Source organism: Pelodiscus sinensis, chromosome 29, assembly GCF_052426305.1.
Source record: "Pelodiscus sinensis isolate ZL-2025 chromosome 29, ASM5242630v1, whole genome shotgun sequence".
Lineage (NCBI taxonomy): Eukaryota > Metazoa > Chordata > Testudines > Trionychidae > Pelodiscus > Pelodiscus sinensis.
Window position 1 is genome coordinate 9,858,434 of NC_143080.1, and position 18,430 is coordinate 9,876,863.

General features: G+C 45.2%; 1 protein-coding gene across 17 annotated transcripts in view; it reads right to left on the reverse strand.

Moving 5' to 3' along the window:
* The window catches only part of TANC2 (tetratricopeptide repeat, ankyrin repeat and coiled-coil containing 2), a 702,540-nt gene that overhangs the window by 42,112 nt on the left and 641,998 nt on the right, over positions 1-18,430 (reverse strand). For all 17 annotated transcript variants that reach the window (XM_089774011.1, XM_089774007.1, XM_089774012.1 and 14 more), the window contains 2 exons: positions 10,657-10,765; positions 492-614 (listed from right to left, as the gene is read on the reverse strand). In XM_089774011.1, coding sequence (XP_089630137.1) covers positions 492-614; positions 10,657-10,765 — 232 coding nt within the window. The remainder of the gene's footprint in view (positions 1-491; positions 615-10,656; positions 10,766-18,430) is intronic.

An 18,430-nucleotide genomic window follows, 5' to 3' on the forward strand; every position in this document is an offset into this window, starting at 1 on the left:
AAGACAGCGGGTAGTTTTGTAACTGATCATCCATCAAACAGGGGCCTTGCGAACCTCACTGGTCATTCAATTGGAGTTTTCTTCCCTGCTCCCTGCTTGGCTGTGCTCTCTCTACACTGGGCTGTAGCGCGGAAGAGAGAGCAGGTCCCTGACAGGGGCTATGTCTACACTGCTGGTTTTTTTCGGAAAAAGGTACGCAAATCGCAAACTGTAATTTTTCCGATTCTTGCTCTTAAGACATGGAATAGCTAGCTCCACTGTGTAGACGTAGCCTTAGAAACCAAGGTACCAGTTCAGCAAGTTACTTACATATCTGTGTAATTCAATGTGTGTGGAGACCCATGGACTTCAGTGAGACTACTCACACGCTTAACGTTACACACGAGTGAAGGACTTTGCTAAACTGGAGCCTTGGGAAATCTTTTGTACTTGGGATCACTGCAGACAGAAAGCACTGACCCAGCTCGCCTGGTGTCTTTTCTCGACAGTACCTTTATGTTAGGGGTGTAGAGGTTTCGTAGAGATGCCAATGCCATTGAAAGTCCCTCTGTGCTGTAGGAGATCCAAAGCCCTTGCAAGATAGACGAGGACACCCCTACTTTTTTACTCAGCCCCTAAGGAAAGAGATTGATCCATTTAGTTTTCGTACTCAAACTATTTGCTTTATGCTACACAGATGGAATTACTACATGTAATAGAAAATATTCATTAGCAAAAGAATTTCACAGATCACAGCCCGTAGAATCAGTATCCTGCGAACAGTAAAAAGCCAGCTAGCTGAGAATAACTTCAAGCATTTATAATAATCACACTCACTTACAAATGCAGCCTTTAGCCACAGAACGTTGGCAATACAAAAACCTTCTTTTAAAAAAACCACTAAGACGTGGCGGGGACAGATCCTCATTTGGTGTGAAACGTCCCAGGAATGAGCGGCTGACGACAAAATCATGCAGCTATAGCTCACTGGGAAAGGCTCGCATTCCCGCCGCAATGCAGCTTTCTTTAATGGAGAATGAGAATGCTAACCAAAGTACTCTTCCCTGCCCGCTCAGAATCATCTCTACAGACTAAGGTTACCATGAGGCCATCTGCATGTTAGACCTCTGCTGAGAATCAATAAACATGTAGCCCCACGAAAGAACTGCCAAGTTATCACTGACTGGTAGAACTGATTAAAGGATTCTAGTCATTCAGAGAGCTAACTCAACTTGTACTACAAACTCCATCACAGCAAGCCACATCAAAGGAAGTTTTCTCCAAAGAGATAAGACATTTTCCTATCTAATATTAGATTACCTCCAGCCTTCTTATAAGGTTAACAGAGTTATTTTATGCTTACTAGATACCAAATATTACAGTGGTTTTCAACAGCACTAAATTATAGTCACGTAATACACAAGTGAGCTTGCTTTGCTGATACGAGAATGATAATTTCTTCATAACAAACAGATTTTGATCAGTGGCCTGCTGATAGGCAGAAGAAGAAAAAAACCTTCTATATTGCTTTACAAATTATTTCTATTGTTGTCTCCATGGCATTGTACAGATGTCTTTAAGGATGTTAACTTTTATTACATTATTGTCCCTATTACCAAGGTGTTCAGCTGTATTCATCTCCTGGACCAGATGCTGTGCTCCATTTAGGACTAAATCAAGACATGCCTCTCGCCTTGTGAGTCCTAAGACAAGCTGCTCCAAGAAGCAGTCATCTCATGGGCTACGTCTATACTCCATCCCTCTTCTGCAAGAGGAAATGCAAATGAGTGCTCATTTGCATATGTCACGCTCTCATTTGCATTTCCTCTGTGGATTCCTTTTGCACACAAACCTCTTGCGTAAAAGGGATCCGAAGAGGAAATGCAAATGAGAGCGCGACATATGCAAATGAGCGCTCCATTTGCATTTCCTCTTGCGGAAGAAGCTTGTACTATAGACGTAGCCTAGGTGTCTGGAAACTTTCTCTCTGCATCCCGTCATGAGGGGACGTGTACCCAGTCAACTAAGGGAATGGCTGAAATCAGCCATTTGCATTGGATTTTCTGTTTTTGTAGCTTGTCTAATCTGCCCGAGCATTTCACAACCACCATCCTGGTCAGTGGATCAGTAACATAGCCCTATGGCTATACGCTTACTATTCAAGCTCGGGATTTCTATCCATAGAGATTCTGTGGTGCAGTTTGATCCATTTAAGATTTTTACTTTTTTTGACTCTGAGCTTATAGAAGAAAACTGTGTGTGTATTTGGGGGTAGGAATCTATCACCTCAGGATTTCTGGCAATTATCAGTCCTTGCTTTTTATATATCATACTACAAAACAATGACATGTCAACATTGATTTCAGTTCCTAATGGGAGAACTATATAATTGGGACTATTTAGAAGCAGCAATTTAAGAGAAATACTAAACACGCTAACTATATTATTACATTAATAAATAAGCTTCTAGAAGAGGGGCGAGCAAGAGGTGGCTAGCAGGCTGGATCCGGCCCGCCAAGCCACTGGATGTGACCCGTGGCTGCCTCATCGGCACCCTTACTACTGAGCAGCTCAGGCTGTGTTACACAGCTGGCTGCTAATTGCTCTGCAAGCTGGGGAGGGACGGGAGAATTTGCATGCTGTCTCTGCCCTCAGCAAAATCCCTCAGCTTCCATTGGCCATTTTCTGGCCAATAGGAGCTGAGAAATTTTGCTGCAGGCAGGAGCAGAGCGAACCTCCTTGCTTTCTCACTGTACTAGAGCAGACCCTCATAGAGCAGTCCTCCCAGCACACAGGCACAGAGCCTGTCTGAGATTCCCACAGAGCTGCTGGCTGGGAACTGCCTAGGAAAGTGCCTCCCAGCCACAGCCTGCCTTTGGCACCCTTCCTCTCCTGCAACTACCTGCTCCAGGTCATAAGAACATAAGAACGGCCGTACTGGGTCAGACCAAAGGTCCATGTAGCCCAGTATCCTGTCTACCGACAGTGGCCAGCACCAGGTGCCCCAGAGAGGGTGGACCGAAGACAATGATCAAGCGATTTGTCTCCTGCCATCCCTCTCCAGCTTCTGACAAACAGAGGCCAAGGACACCATTTTATCCCCTGGCTAATAGCCTTTTATGGACCTAACCTCCATGAATTTATCCAGCTTCTCTTTAAACTCTATTATAGTCCTAGCCTTCACAGCCTCCTCTGGCAAGGAGTTCCACAGGTTGACTACACGCTGTTTGAAGAAGAACTTTCTTTTATTAGTTTTAAACCTGATACCCATTAATTTCATTTGTGTCCTCTAGTTCTTCTATTATGGGAACTAATAAATAACTTTTCTTTAGCAGCCCTCTCCACACTACCACTCATGATTTTATAGACCTCTATCATATCCCCTCTCAGTCTCCTCTTTTCTAAACTGAAAAGTCCCAGTCGCTTTAACCTCTCCTCATATGGGACCCGTTCCAAACCCCTAATCATTTTAGTTGCCCTTTTCTGAACCCTTTCCAAGGCCAAAATATCTTTTATGAGGTGAGGAGACCACCTCTGTACACCGTATTCAAGATGTGGGCGTACCATAGTTTTATACAGGGGCAGTAAGATATTCTGGGTCTTATTTTCTATCCCTTTCCTAATAATTCCTAGCATCCTATTTGCTTTTTTGACCGCCGCTGCACTCTGTGAGGAAGTTTTCAGAGAACTGTCCACGATAACTCCAAGATCTCTTTCCTGATTTGTCGTAGCCAAATTAGCCCCCATCATACTGTACGTATAGTTGGGGTTATTTTTCCCGATGTGCATTACTTTACACTTATCCACATTAAATTTCATTTGCCATTTTGTTGCCCAATCACTGAGTTTGGTGAGATCTTCTTGGAGTCCCTCACAGTCTGCTTCTGTCTTGACTATCCTAAACAGTTTGGTATCATCTGCAAACTTTACTGCCTCACTGCTTACCCCTTTCTCCAGATCATTTATGAATAAGTTGAAAAGGATTGGTCCCAGGACTTATCCTTGGGGTACACCACTAGTTACCCCTCTCCAATCTGAAAATTTACCATTTATTCCTACCCTTTGTTTCCTGTCTTTTAACCAGTTCTCAATCCAAGAAAGGACCTTCCCTCTTATCCCATGGCCATGTAATTTACACAAGAGCCTTTGGTGAGGGACCTTGTCAAAGGCTTTCTGAAAATCCAAGTATACTATATCTACTGGATCCCCCTTGTCCTCATGTTTGTTAACCCCTTCAAAGAACTCTAACAGATTAGTAAGACAGGATTTCCCTTTACAGAAACCATGTTGACTTTTGTCCAACAAATTATGTTCTTCTACATGCTTCACAATTTTATTCTTTACTATTGTTTCGACTAATTTGCCCGGTACTGAAGTTAGACTTACCGGTCTGTAATTGCCAGGATCGCCTCTCGAGCCCTTTTTAAATATTGGTGTCACATTGGCTACCTTCCAGTCATTAGGTACGGAAGCCGATTTAAAGGATAGGTTATAAACCACAGATAATAGCTCAGCAATTTCCCAAAGCCTCTGTATCCCCTTTCCCCATCTCCTCAAGGTCATAACTCCCTCCCAGACCCTGAACCGCCTTTTTTACTCCTCCCCGAGGCTAGAATCCTCTCCTGCACCCATATCCCGTCCTGGACCCTGCACCCCAAGCCTCTGCTCCATATCATAATCTCCTTCTTCATACAAACTCTCTCTCAGGCCCCACAGCCCCTCCTGCACTCCAACCCTCTATCCCAAGTTCCCTCCTGCACTCCACTCACCGTCCCAGACCCCGGACCCTCTCCAGAGAAGTGCAGCTCTTGACAACTTACCAAAATCTTTGAGTTGCCCCCTATTAATAATTATTGCCCACCCCTGTTCTAGAATCCCTGTCACTTATGAGAAGAGAAAGCTTATATGCACCTTTCAAAATAGCCACCTGAAGATAAAATACTATAGCAAGCCTGGTTAGGAAACTGTCCCGAAACAAGTATCCTTGATTATGCAAGACAGTCTGATCAACCGAAGAGGGCGTTTGTTTTAGATAAAATAAATAGTATTGTGTCCAGTTCTGGGCACCACATTTCAAGAAAGATATGGAGAAACTGGAGAAGGTCCAGAGAAGTTCCACAAAAATGATTAAAGGTCTAGAAAACAGGAGCTATGAGGGAAGGCTGAAGGAACTGGGCTTGTTTAGTTTGGAAAGGAGAAGACTGAAGGGACATGATAGTGGTTTTCAGGTATCTAAAAGGGTGTCACAGAGAGGAGGGGGGAAATTGTTCTCCTTGGCCTCTGAGGATAGGACAATAAACAATGGGCTTAAACTGCAGCAAGGGAGGTTTAGGCTGGACATTAGGGCTACGTCTAGACTGCGAGGATCTATTGGAAAAAGATGCGGAGCACATTTTGCGTATTTTTTTCCAATACTTTTGTTGGAAGAGGCTTTTCCGAAATTTGACCTGTCTAGACTAGGCCAAATTTTGGAAAAAATCCTCTTTCGAAAGCCCCTTTCTTCCTTGTGAAATGAGGAATACAGGGGCTCTGAAAGAACGCGTTTATTCTTCTGGGGGGAAAAAAAAAGTGGAAGAGCAAACGTGTTCCCTGGATGCGGTGAAGGTTTTCAGGATACCAGAGGTATTCCAAACCCGCCCCCCGCAGTCTAGTCGTACCCTAGGAAAACTTCCTAACTGTCAGGGTGGTTAAATACTGGAATAAATTGGCTAGGGAAGTTGTGGAGTCTCCCTCACTGGAAGATATTTCAGAGCAGGTTAGACAGACACCTGTCAGGGATGAAATACATTCAACACAAAAAGAGTTCAGCAGAAGAAACCAAATTGTATTTCTCCTCAATTCATAGCAAGTGTCTGAGTCTTCCCTCTTCTTTTCAAGGCCTCAGTTGTAAAGTCTGTCAGCCACAAAGAATCCTACTTTCAGACAAGCTTACACTACTGAAGTAAGAGGAATGGGTTTAACCTCATTAGCAAGTTCATACACAGGAACAGGACTAGTAAAGCCTGATTTTGTGCAGCTTTTCCTTCAGGCAATGCCAACAAAGTACAGTTTTGGTATCAGGACCGCTGAGCAATGTTTCCTGTAAGCTGAGTGTTTGGGTTGCCACCCAGGAGAGATTCAAATGCTGCCCAATTAATTAGCAGCCAGCAACATGTGTTTCTACCGGTGGTGCACATAACAAAATTTATTCCGCACATGAATGGAAAAAAATTAGAGGGAACATTGCTGCTGAGCTAGTTCAGTTCTCCCTAAGCAGCTCTGCTAATGTGCCTCAATTCTCACCAGCTATAGTTTGAGCTGTTTCAGGCCAGGCTCATTCTTTGCCAAAGCATCTCAATCCTAACCTCTTACATCCCCGGGCAATTTCAAAACCAAATCATACTAGAGCTTATGGTGACTCTTTGATACAGAAAAATATCCACCAGAGAGCAGATGGAAATCAAATTATTTTTTTGTGACCCATGAAAAGATTAGAACTGAAATGCAGATGGAAAGGGCCTCTGCTCTAAGATATTTTGCCAGCTACGTTCAATATGATTATCTTTTGCATGCTGTTTCAATGCAACTTTTCGTTCTACTAGCAGGAGTAATGCGTTTTCATTGCCTGTGATTTTAATCAGTCTCTTAATTGAGGGAGAAGGGATGTTCATTTCTGCATCACTAACATTTTAGGCAGGAGAGTTCTTTCTGAAATTAAGGATGTCCCATTGCTTGATGTTTAAAACATACGTTACCTGGAAGTTTAGATTTGCTGGTGTTATTTTTGTAAGTTTCTCTTGATGCCTTTTCATTGTATGCCATGGTTTCCATGCTAGCGCCTATCTGTTAAGATCCCTTCTTAATGTTTTAAATCCATTTCCCAAGATGTTTATACTTTATTTTTAAAAAAACTGCACAAGTGTATTTGTGCTCATAAAAGTGAGGAGGCTAAGGCTACGTCTAGATTGCAAAGAGAAGTCAGAAAAAGATGCTTTTTTTTCGGAAGAGGGTTTTCTGAAATTTGGCCCGTCTACACGGGGCCAAATTTCAGAAAAACCTCCCCTTTCAGAATATCCCTTTTTCCTCATACAATGAGGGATACAGGGATGCTGAAAGAACGCATCCACTTTTTCAGAAACTGTTCCTTGGATGCGGCATAGCTTTTCTGGGATACTGGAGCTATCTCGGAAAAGCTCTGCAGTGTAAACATAGCCTAAAAAGACACTTGCTTGAGCCATGGTGCAAACAGGCGGTATGTCAGTATTCTTGCACAAATCTGTGAAAAAACCTCTATGTGATTGTTATTCAGTGATTTTGTGTATCACACGCTGAAATTCGAGACCTGGGACTCAAACAGAGACTTGAATGATAGGATCCTTTGGGGATGTGACAGGAATTAGTATTCGGACACACACAGTTTTTACCTTTTAGTTTATTTCCCAAAATACCATCTGTAAATAACCTTCAGCACCCCCAGTCTTAACGAGGGTATTGCAGATGGGTGGCATGTAATGGAAGCTAAGCCTCCCCTGACCTCGTGCCATGGGTGGGAGGACAGGCGGCCGTGGCAAATCATCGCAAGAGCCCACGGGGTCCCGGCCAGTTTGGGTCTCCTGGAAAAATCTCCTCCAGCTCCAGGGACAGGGCTGCTTGTCTGCTCTTGGGGTAGCAGTGGAAGGGGGTGAAGGGAGTGAGCGGGGGAGGGAAGGTCTTGAGGGAAGAGGCAGGGTGGGGGCAGAGCTGTAGGGTAAGAGGTTGGATGGGGGGCCCATGAGTATGGCTGGGGATGGAACAGGGAAGAGGCTCCAGGCTCAGAGCTCTGGAAAGGGCTGAATTCACCCCCAAATTCCAGCCTTGGGGGGAGGCTGAGAGCAGTGAGCAGGGGTTACTTGGCCAGAAAAGGCAGGGCTTCGGCTGGGAGAGGCAGAGGAGGGGCTAGCCTCCCCAAGGGGAAGCTTCCCCTGTTCCCATGATTTTGTACCCAATTCTCCTTACACAGCAGTGGAAAAGGACACTTCAATGGGATTATGCTGGCGTAAGACCAGCGTCAACTTAGAATCAGGGCCTTTGTGTTTCAACACAGCAGCTCTTCCAACACAAAACCGCTACGCTGACTTTATGATCTGCCATGCATCCCACTTGGCAGAAGGCTCATGCCATATTTAGAAGACAATGATTTCATCAGACGGCCGGGCAGAGTGAGATGCCATGATGGAGAAAGTATTTCCTCACAAACGTACAGTATCTACTATAACAAGAATTGAATACAGACACAAGATACTTCTTTTTCTCCTTGAAATGTTTCGGTTTGAAAGTCTCTTTCAAGAAACAGTGATGCTATGGTTCAGTTTGGTACAAATCACAAGCAGATCCTCTTAAACAACACCTACTGGAAATAGAGGAATAAAACCAAAACTGTTTAAGAAACACCAAAGGCTAATCTTTTACAGTGCTTTTCACACACACACACACACACACCCCGCCTCAAAACTTTGTAGTACTTCTCTCTAGACTGATGTTACACTGATCTGTCACTGAGGCAAATCCTTCTTACTAAAATCATACAAAAAGGACTTTTGCCAAGTAATTAGAAACAGAAAGCGATACTGACATCTTTCATATGTAAATAGACACTTTCAGGATGGTAAATATTTTTTAATTAAAGTTGGAATCTATTGGCAACGCATTCATTAATGAAAAGCGAGGTTTTGAAATCCTGCCATTTTCTTCATTATAAAATGTAAAATGACAAAGACTAGGATCCAAATTCAGCTTTGGCCTTGTCATCAACAGGAACTGGCCCCATTAATATCAGGGCTGAATCTTGCACTCCTTAAATGTGCTAACCTCTGAAAACGATATGCTGATTGGGATTCCTCAAACTGACCCAGTATATCTCCCGACATACTGCAGGCCTGCAGGGTCATTAATGCGGTGGATGCAATTAAATAAAGAGCTCTAGCAGGATGTTTATAAGGCTGGATGAGATACAGAAGCCACCCTGTTGCTCTCAAAATATTGGCAAACTGGGTGCCTACGTTTAAGTACCCGAATTTTCAGAAGTGCTAAGTACCCCCAGGTCCCATTAATTTTAAAAAATGATTGATTCTCGCTGTGTCAGTTACAGGGACCAAACCTAGTCATACGCTGGTCAGTGAACATTCTTCGGGTCTGAAGATGTGACTCAGTTTGTGGGTGATACTGTTCCTAAGCTCGAACTTGAATCTTAGCTAGCGACCGCTTGGCTACTTTGTGTGCAGGGTAGAAGCGGATCAGTCAGGAGCAACGACCAGATATTTTTTAAGCTCAGTTCTGGGAAAATGTACATTATCGCAGCTTTGGATCATAAACAGACAATACTTGGCTCTATACATTGTTCTTAATCTGTACCTCTCAAAGCACTTTACAAAAGGAGGGAACTCATCCTCATCACACTCAAGGCCCTGGTCTACGCAAGGGCGCTATTTCGAAATAACCCCCCTTAGGCTCTCTTAGGGAGCATCCACACTACTGAGCCTATTATTTTGAAATAAGGGGCTGCTTTCTTTCGCAATCTGTACTCCTGCTTTCCTCGGGGAATAATGCTAATGTCAAAATAGTTATTTCGAAATAGCGGTAATGTGGACACCCCGGTGAGGCTATTTCAAAATAACTACTCACCAAAGTCATTTGAACTAATTACTCCCCAGTGCTTCTTAGGGTGCTAAGTCGAGGTAACACATCCACATTAACAGAGCCTGCTTCAGACGAATTTCAAGGCTTCTCCTTAGTGCTATTTTGATTTTGTAAAATTGGGAGTTTTATCAGGAGTAAAATCTCCATCCCTAGAGATTTTTAAGTCCTGGCTTGACAAAGCCCTGGCTGGGATGATTTAGTTGGGTTGGTCCTGCTTTGAGCAGAGGGCTGGACTCAATAACCTCCTGAGGTCTCTTCCAGCCCTAGGATTCTATGATTCCATGAGTTTTTAAGTCAAATTTGGTTATTTTGAAATAATTTCCTAGCACAGACATGCCCCAGGAGACTGAGTCAGACAGAAGAAGAAATTTGTCCAAAGCTGGTGGCAGAGGCAGAAATAAAACCCAGGACTCTTGACAGCCTGTCCACTGCCCTGTCCATTTATGGTACCGTCAATCTGAACATTAGGAAAGTTTCAGGAGGAGCTGTGGGGGGCTGAAATAAAAACCCATGTAACAAGGACGACATTGCGTACTGTGAACAGAATTCCATCCCTTGTCTCTGGCAAAATGTTAAGGTCAATGAAAACTGTAATGTCATTTATATGTAAGTCAGGAGCAGAAGTACTTGGCAAGGAGCATTTTAATCTGTTGTCCAGTGTCCGGCAGTTTAACAAAACAAGACATGATGTCTGATTCTGATTTTTCCACCCTTAGAATCAAAGGAGATTTCCTCAACTTTCTGGTCTTTTAGAATTCCACGTGTCCTCTCCTCAAGAGCTAACTTTCTTCATGTGTTTTGGAAGCCTGAAGCAAAACCCCTTCTTACAGCCACACTGTAACAAGAACAGAGGGGACTGCCGTATGACTGTAGCTGTGTTGGTGCCAGGAAAGCATGTTTCTCTCACCAGCAGAACTTGTGCCTTAAAAGATACCACCTCCCCCACTGTGTCTCTAAAAACGAGTATCAGCATTGTCTGTTAGGGGAGAGGACAGTGGGAGCCTTTCCCTGACTTCTGATTACCTTAAAGATGTGTGCTTTGAGAATGTGATGTCCCAGCTCAATAGTCTGTTGTCGGTTTAGCTTCCCATCCTGACGAGAAAACCAGAAGGCAAGCAGCGTGTGGCCACTCCTAGGAACAAGGATAAAGAAAAAGTTAGTATTCTAAAAATGTCACTTCATTTTTAAATTCCAACTTGGTCTTCCTTTAGGTGGATGTCATTCAGCATCGCCCATCTAGATGTATCTTGAGGTAAAACAATATTACAAGTGGTTTTCAACTTCCCTGTTAAAATTTACAACAACAACAACGATGGTTTATCAAGGGAGAAGCTAATTAACTGTAGTTCGTGAACTTTTTTCAGTTGTAGTGATCTGTATATGAAGAGAGGTTAAAACGACTGGGACTTTTCAGTTTAGAAAAGAGGAGACTGAGAGGGGATATGATAGAGGTATATAAAATCATGAGTGGTAGTGTGGAGAGGGCGAATAAAGAAAAGTTATTTATTAGTTCCCATAATAGAAGAACTAGAGGACACCAAATGAAGTTAATCGGTAGCAGGTTTAAAACTAATAAAAGAAAGTTCTTCCTCACACAGCATATAGTCAACCCGTGGAACTCCTTGCCAGAGGAGGCTGTGAAAGCTAGGACTATAACAGAGTTTAAAGAGAAGCTAGATAATTTCATGGAGGTTAGATCTATAAAAGGCTATTAGCCAGGGGATAGAAATGGTGTCCTTAGCCTCTGTTTGTCAGAGGCTGGAGAAGGATGGTAGGAGACAAATCGCTTAATCATTGTCTTCGGTCCACCCTCTCTGGGGCACCTGGTGCTGGCCACTGTCGGTAGACAGGATACTGGGCTACATGGACCTTTGGTCTGACCCAGCACGGCCGTTCTTATGTTATCTTAGGTGTAATTTGTAACCATAACGCACACACATTTCCAGCTGAAAATGTTGGTATTTGAAATTGACAATGATTTAAGATTTAGGACCCGGTTCTCTCCTGCTTTGAGTCCGCTAGTCATTTAACACCCATGCAAAGCAGGTATAACGCACTACCCGACCAGAATGGAGATATTTTAAATTCACTTTGAATTGGTGAAAGTGACAGCACAAGATGTAAAAGGATCAGGCTCCAGAGAACATCTGATACTTGAACTTGCATGGCCTGAGCACAGTGTCTCCTGGGAAAAGAATTGTTTCTGCCAGATGCACTTCTCCTGAAAGCAACACCCCTCTCTCATTTCACATTTAAATATTCTGGATTTTAAAAGGAAAACCAACCAACCAACAGATCTTGCCTGGAACACTTTGAGATGCAGAGTTACGAAAAGCAGGGCCAGGATTAATGTCTGAGCAGCCCAGATACAGAGACCTCCCAGGCTGTTTGAGAGCCAGCTCGGCGAGATTCTACATTGCTCAAATAGATTAGAAAAAGAAATAAGACCGTTAGAACTGCTTTCTTTGTCATACTGTACAGTAAAAACCCATGTGAAAGGAGAGAATTGACTTTAACATCTCCTTGACGCTACAGATAAGGAACAAAGGCATGTGTGTTGCATTATTTTGATTTTCTAAAACCTTGGAAGCCTGAGGCACTTTTTAACCAATTTCTTTTCTGGAACTAATGTAGCTGCTCACCCCCCATCCTTAACAAGATTCAACTTGTAGTTTTTATAGGGTATTTCAGGACAGAGAACACCACTATCCCATTAGTACCTTATCAAATGGAAAAACAAATACACCAGTGGTTAGAATGATCTAAATGTAACTAAGTAATCTAGACTAGAGGATCTATGTTTCCACAGTGCTAGGGCTTATCAGCACATCTAACTCCAAAGAATGATCGTCCTTTGAGACAAAGCTTTCCAAAAAGGAAATCACGACCCGTCCTTTTGTTAAAGCGTAACACGAAAAGCGAAGGGTTTGTAAACTCATGGCCATGCGTGCAGCAAGCATCTTATACAAGCCCTGCCAATGAACCTTGATTCTGACTGGCAATACAGAGACGGATGATTTCGTTGCCAGACTGAAGAAAGGTTTTAGAATATGGACACATGGACATTAGATTAGGGGTGCAGCAACAATTTTTATGTGAGGGGAGAGGCTGAGAGCCATTGAACCAAACTGTAAACCCTGTATATACTGAAAACCCCTTCAACCAGGGGCTATGGCAGCTCCTAGCACCAATGCACTAGCAGAGCAAGGTGAGCAGCAAAACACAATTGGACTCAAAGCCTTTTTTTCACGTATCAAAGGCCCGAACACTAAACGTATGCAGAATTCTACTGAACCTCCCCCAAAACGCAATGAATGTAAAGGTACAACATCAACCGAAATCTCACACTGCCCTCCAAAATGTTTGTACCGACTGCTGTTACAAATAACCCTATAGATGATTAGAACTGAAAAAGATTCCAGAGAAAATATATTTAATCCTGTTTATTCCGTTTATGTATTTTGTTTATTTGGCAGCATTTTGCTTATGAGTCAGTTTCACCACTGTCCATGTGTACCCGTGTAGGTTAATCAGCACACTTCCTGTTCGTGTGAGTCTTTCAAACAGCAGTGATGGGCAGAAAATCAGGTGCAAAATACTGAAAAGCCATGAAAAATGGCAGCGTGTGCTGATGAGATTGTAGCACTTAAAGCCCATTTAAGCTTTTTTTTTTTTTTTTTTTTTTAAATGGAGTAGATTTTCAGACAGCGGTTTCCCTTTAAAGAAGATAATCTTGCAAATGTAATGCTCTCAGGAGCGGCGGTGTTCTGAAATACACTGACAAAAGCTGCAAAGCACGATCATTACTGAAGATTAACCTACAGAAACGCCCATGCAGAGACAGAGGAAAGAAAACGGATTCAAAGGAAACAGAGACCCTGTGATGTACTGCTTGAGTTTTGTAGGATGTAGCAGCTACGTACGCAGCACAGCAAATGCTTAGATTTTATCCATACCATTTCAGAGGACTATGAAAACACACAACCTGCTTACCACACCAAGTACATCTATTGGCTAACCTGATTACACTGTTTATCTGTTCTACATTTACCTCCATCATATAGTTGGAGGTTTGAGTCCACTCAGCCGTGGTCTACACTAGGGAGTTATTTCAAAATAATAAGTGGAGCGTTCACACTACCAAGCGGGCTGGTTATTTTGAAATCTGTACTCCTGCTTTCCTTGGGGAATAACGTTAATTTTAAAATTATTATTTCGAAAGAGCGTCAGGTGTGGACAATCCGGTGCTGCTAATTCGAAATTATTGGCCTCCAGAGGCCTCTGACAGCTGCACTTGTGGCTGCTCTGGCCATACCTGCCAGCTCTACTGCTCCTCTTCTGCAGAGCTTAAAACACAGGCTGCAGGAGAAGGGCTTGTGGCACATGGCCAACCTGGCAAGTCCCGTGTCACACTGCAGAGGCCGACGGAGCCATGGCAGGACCCAACGCTCCCTCTGAGCCCACCAAGGCTGCCATCACTCCTGCCACTGGACGCAGCTCTGGCCTGGTGTGGAGATCCTGGACCTCATCCAGGTCTGTGAGGAAGAGACCAATCTCCAGGAACTCCACACCAGAAAAAGGAATGCCGACATGTACAGCTGGATGGTCACCAGCCTGGCCGACAAAGGCCACATCTGGATACTCAATCAAGTCCGGATGAAGATTCAAGAGCTCTGGCGGGCCTACAACAAGGCCAGGGAGCAGAGTGGATGCTCTGGGGCAGCACTACACACGTGCTGCTACCACAAACAAGCTCAATGTGAGGCTGGTCACCTTCCCACCCCCATTATTGAGGCCAGCCAGGACATGCCTGGCATCAGCCTCCATGAGGGCATGGTGGCAGATAAGGAGGAGACGACGGCCAGCCAGGTGACCATCCCACCAGCCAAGACCTGCTCCTCATCCTGGTGCCAGTCCCCCTCCCAGGATGTCTCCCGGGCTTTGGAAGGCACTTCAGGTGAGTTCTATAACTTTCCTTATTTGCACATAAAGGCAGGCGATGGCTGCAAGGGGCTGCACATTCCTCGCACAGCCTACTCAGAGGTGATCACACAACAACTTGTGCACACGGAGTGTCAGTCCGGAGCACTCAGCCCCATGATGTTCTCACACGGGAACCCCTCAATCCTTCACACGAGGTTCCTGGAGATGCCTGCTTTACTCTGGCCTCCGTGGTGGGACATCTTCTTACGCCCCCTGTGGTTTCCCCTCCTAGCCCCCCCTCCCCCCACGGGGTCTTCTGGGGCCCAGAACACATGGTGGTGAGACCTCTCAGGCAGCTAAAACCTCCCCCAAGCTACCTGGTCCAGGTGCCAGTCCCAGCCCCATTCCTAACCCTCCCTCCCTCTTCCTTCCCTTTCCCTCAATCCTGGTTCTTTCTCCAGACCCTCCCCTGTTGCATATCCCCCAAAGAAACAGTCTTGGGATTTTTTCCACAAAAAAGGTGTTTTTATTTTCTCTGCAGGGGGGGAGGTGAGAAGGGAGAGCAGGAGAAGGGAGGGGTGGGGAAGGATAGGCATACAGAGGGAATGCAGGGGCCCCTTGTGGAGAGGCACAGCGGAGAGTCTTTAAGATGATCTTGGCTGAAACTCTCCCTCCTCACATCCCTGATGAGCACAACCCCTTCATGTGCTCGCCAAATGGCACTGGTGTCCAGCTGCTTGTATGTCCTGGTCAGCCAGTCAACCTGTGCCCCCACCCTGGAAGGAAAGTCTCTTCCTTGCTCTCACAGAGGTTGTGGAGCACACAGCTGGTCGCCATCATGAAGGGGATGTTACACTTGCTGAGGTCCAGGCGGGTGAGGAGACTCCTGAATCTCCCCTTTAATCAGCCAAATGCACATTCGGCCACCATGTGGCACTTGCTCAGCCTGGCACTGAAGTGCTCCCTGGAGGGGCCCAGGCTGCCTGTGTAGGACTTCATGAGCCAGGGGAGCAAGGGGTAGGTTGCATCACGAAGGATGCAGATGGGCGGTCAGGGAAAAAAGTACCAGCGTGCATCTTTGGGAACAAGCATGAGTTCTGGAAGATGAGAGCGTCTGCACCTTCTCCAACCAGCTGACTTTGATGTTGGTGTAGCACCCTTGTGATCCACGAGGACCTGCAGCAGTATGGAGAAATACCTCTTCCTGTTGCTGTAGCCTGAGGCATGGTTGTCGGGAGCCAATATGGGGATATGAGTGCCATCTATAGCCCCGCACCCCGCAGTTGGGAAAGCCCATGGCAGCAAAGCCATCAGCTAAGCTGTCCACATTCCCCAGAGTGACGGCCCTCTGCAGCAGCACGTGGTTGATGGCCTTGGCTACTTGCAGGAGCAAAGCCCCGACTGTGGATTTCCCCACACCCAACTGGTTCCTGACAAAGCGGTAGCTGTCCGGTGTGGCAAGCTTCCACAGGGTGACGGCGACTTGCTTCTGCACAGGGATTGTGGGTATCCTTGTCGCCTGAGGGCAGGGGAAAGCCACTTGCAGAGCTCGAGGAAGGTGGCCTTCCACATGCAGAAATTCTGGAGCCACTGCTAGTCATCCCATCGCTGCAGGACAATGTGGTCCTACCAGTCCAAGCTAGTCTCCCTCTGTCAGAAGCAGCATCTGTTTGGCATCCTGTGAGGGAGTAGGCAGTGGAGGAGTGGCATGTGAGATGTGGCCGTAGAGAGGAGTCGCTGAAAGAATGCGTCGCAGCTTGCCTGACCAAGCAGCCACAGGAAGTGTTCACCCTCCTGGTGCCCTCCCCGGAGTGCTTCTGGGGACTCTAAACCTGAGGCCGGCGTCAATCAGCGTGGACGTGCTATTTTGAAATAATTCTGATGAATTTCAATGCTCCCGCATAGCGGGGACACACTCTTTCGATTTTATTTCAGGAGTTATTTCAATGTTATTTATTTTGAAATTATTTCCTAGTGTAGACATGCCCACAGAGACCGCGGCTGCTGGGGTTCCTTGGGAAAGATGTCTGGTCTTTATGCACTGGACTGGAAATCAGGAACTCTGGACCTTAACTCTGGGCTCTGACACAGACTCCATACATGAGCCTGGTAGCTTCATGTGTCAGCCTCAAATTTCCCATCTGTGACACAAAGCTAATAACGCTCCCACTTGCCTGCTGTACAGAAATGACTGAAGAACAGTAGGAAAATCTTTGGAAAGAGCTTTGAACACAAAGCTCTCTCTGCTAGTGGTCATAGAATCATAGACTCCTAGGGCTGGAAGAGACCTCAGGAGTCATCGAGTCCAGGGCCCTGCCCAAAGCAGGACTAATCCCATTTAAATCAACCCAGCCAGGGCTTTGTCAAGCCGGGACTTGAAAACCTCTAGGGATGGAGATTCGACCACTTATCTAGGTAATCCATTCAAGTGCTTCACCACCCTCCTAGGGAAAGAGTTTTTCCTAATATACAACCTAGACCTCCTCCATTGCAATTTGAGACCATTGCTCCATGTTCTGCCATCCGTCACCACTGAGAACAGTCTCCCTCCATCCTCTTTGGAACCTCCCTTCAGGAAGCTGAAGGCTGCTCTCAAATCCCCCCTCACTCTTCTGTAGACTAAACAAGCCCAAAACCCTCAGCCTCTCCTCATAGGTCAGCCCCCTCCGCTGGTCCCTCTCTAATGCGTCCACACCCTTTCTGTAATGGGGGGCCTAGAATTAGATGCAATACTCCAGAATATTCATGGCAGTATCCAGGCACCTCTAAAGTGGGCTAGTTGCATGTAACAAAAGCCAGGGTACAATTCTTAACCCATGCTGCCCAAGGTACCAGTTAGTTCCTTATTGCTTTCCAGCTGTGGCTGGTAGAAAGTACGAGTGTGTGTAGTATAGCTGTATGCATGGTTCTGGCTGGTATGAATAAGACATGCATGCATTTCAGAATAAAGTATAGGACTCATGAGCAACACACGTTACCTTTGCAGTATTTCTTATACCCCAAAGCCCTGGCATTGGGCTTGTTGATAAATACCTGTAGTCCCTTGTTCTGTCAGTGGTAATTGCACACTAAACCCGACTCTAACAGCAATGTCTCTTTTAAAACCACAGCAGAGAATGACAGTAATGATTGCTACAACAGGGAGCCCAGTGAAATGATTTGCTTTGAATTCACCAAAGTAGGGCTTTATCCTTAGTGGTTTTCTATTTTTAATGTAAGATTTTTTGTGTGAACAATTAATAGCGCTGCTAGGCCTGTCATCCAAGCTTTTGTTCACTCTCCTTGGTGGTACGTGTCACCACATGCTAATGCTGCGGAGTTTATCACAGAATACTCCCATACTGAGAATGCATAGTCTAGAGAATATGGCCTTAGCTCTGCAAGCTCCGGTACAGTGTGCAGAATGCACAGCTGCTGCTAGGGCTAATACAAGTAAGGGTTACATGCAGACACTGGAAAAACTAAGTGTGATGCATAGATCTCCTGACTGACCAAAGTAACACCTGTTTGCCTCTTCCCTTACTGACCAAAATGCAGGATATGAAAGGACTGGAGCACGGGCAGAGAAAAGGAAATCCTTATCTGTATTCCACTGCATGTACTCATGTGCTCCAAGTGCCGGAGACTGGAGAATTCCTGCAATTGATGTCTATCAGTCTATGCCTACACCCTGATCTCCTCATGCTCCGTTAAAAGGTGGTATGGACTGACCTCTTCTCCAGTTCCTTTTGTGCCATCAGTCCAGATATAACCAAAGCAAAGGGGTAGGAGAAAATGTACCTGGATATAGATAGGAAACACCTTACTAACACTGGAGTTCTTTGAGGTGTAAGTCACTTCACTTTCTTTGAATACTGGTCCCTAAGGGTGCGAC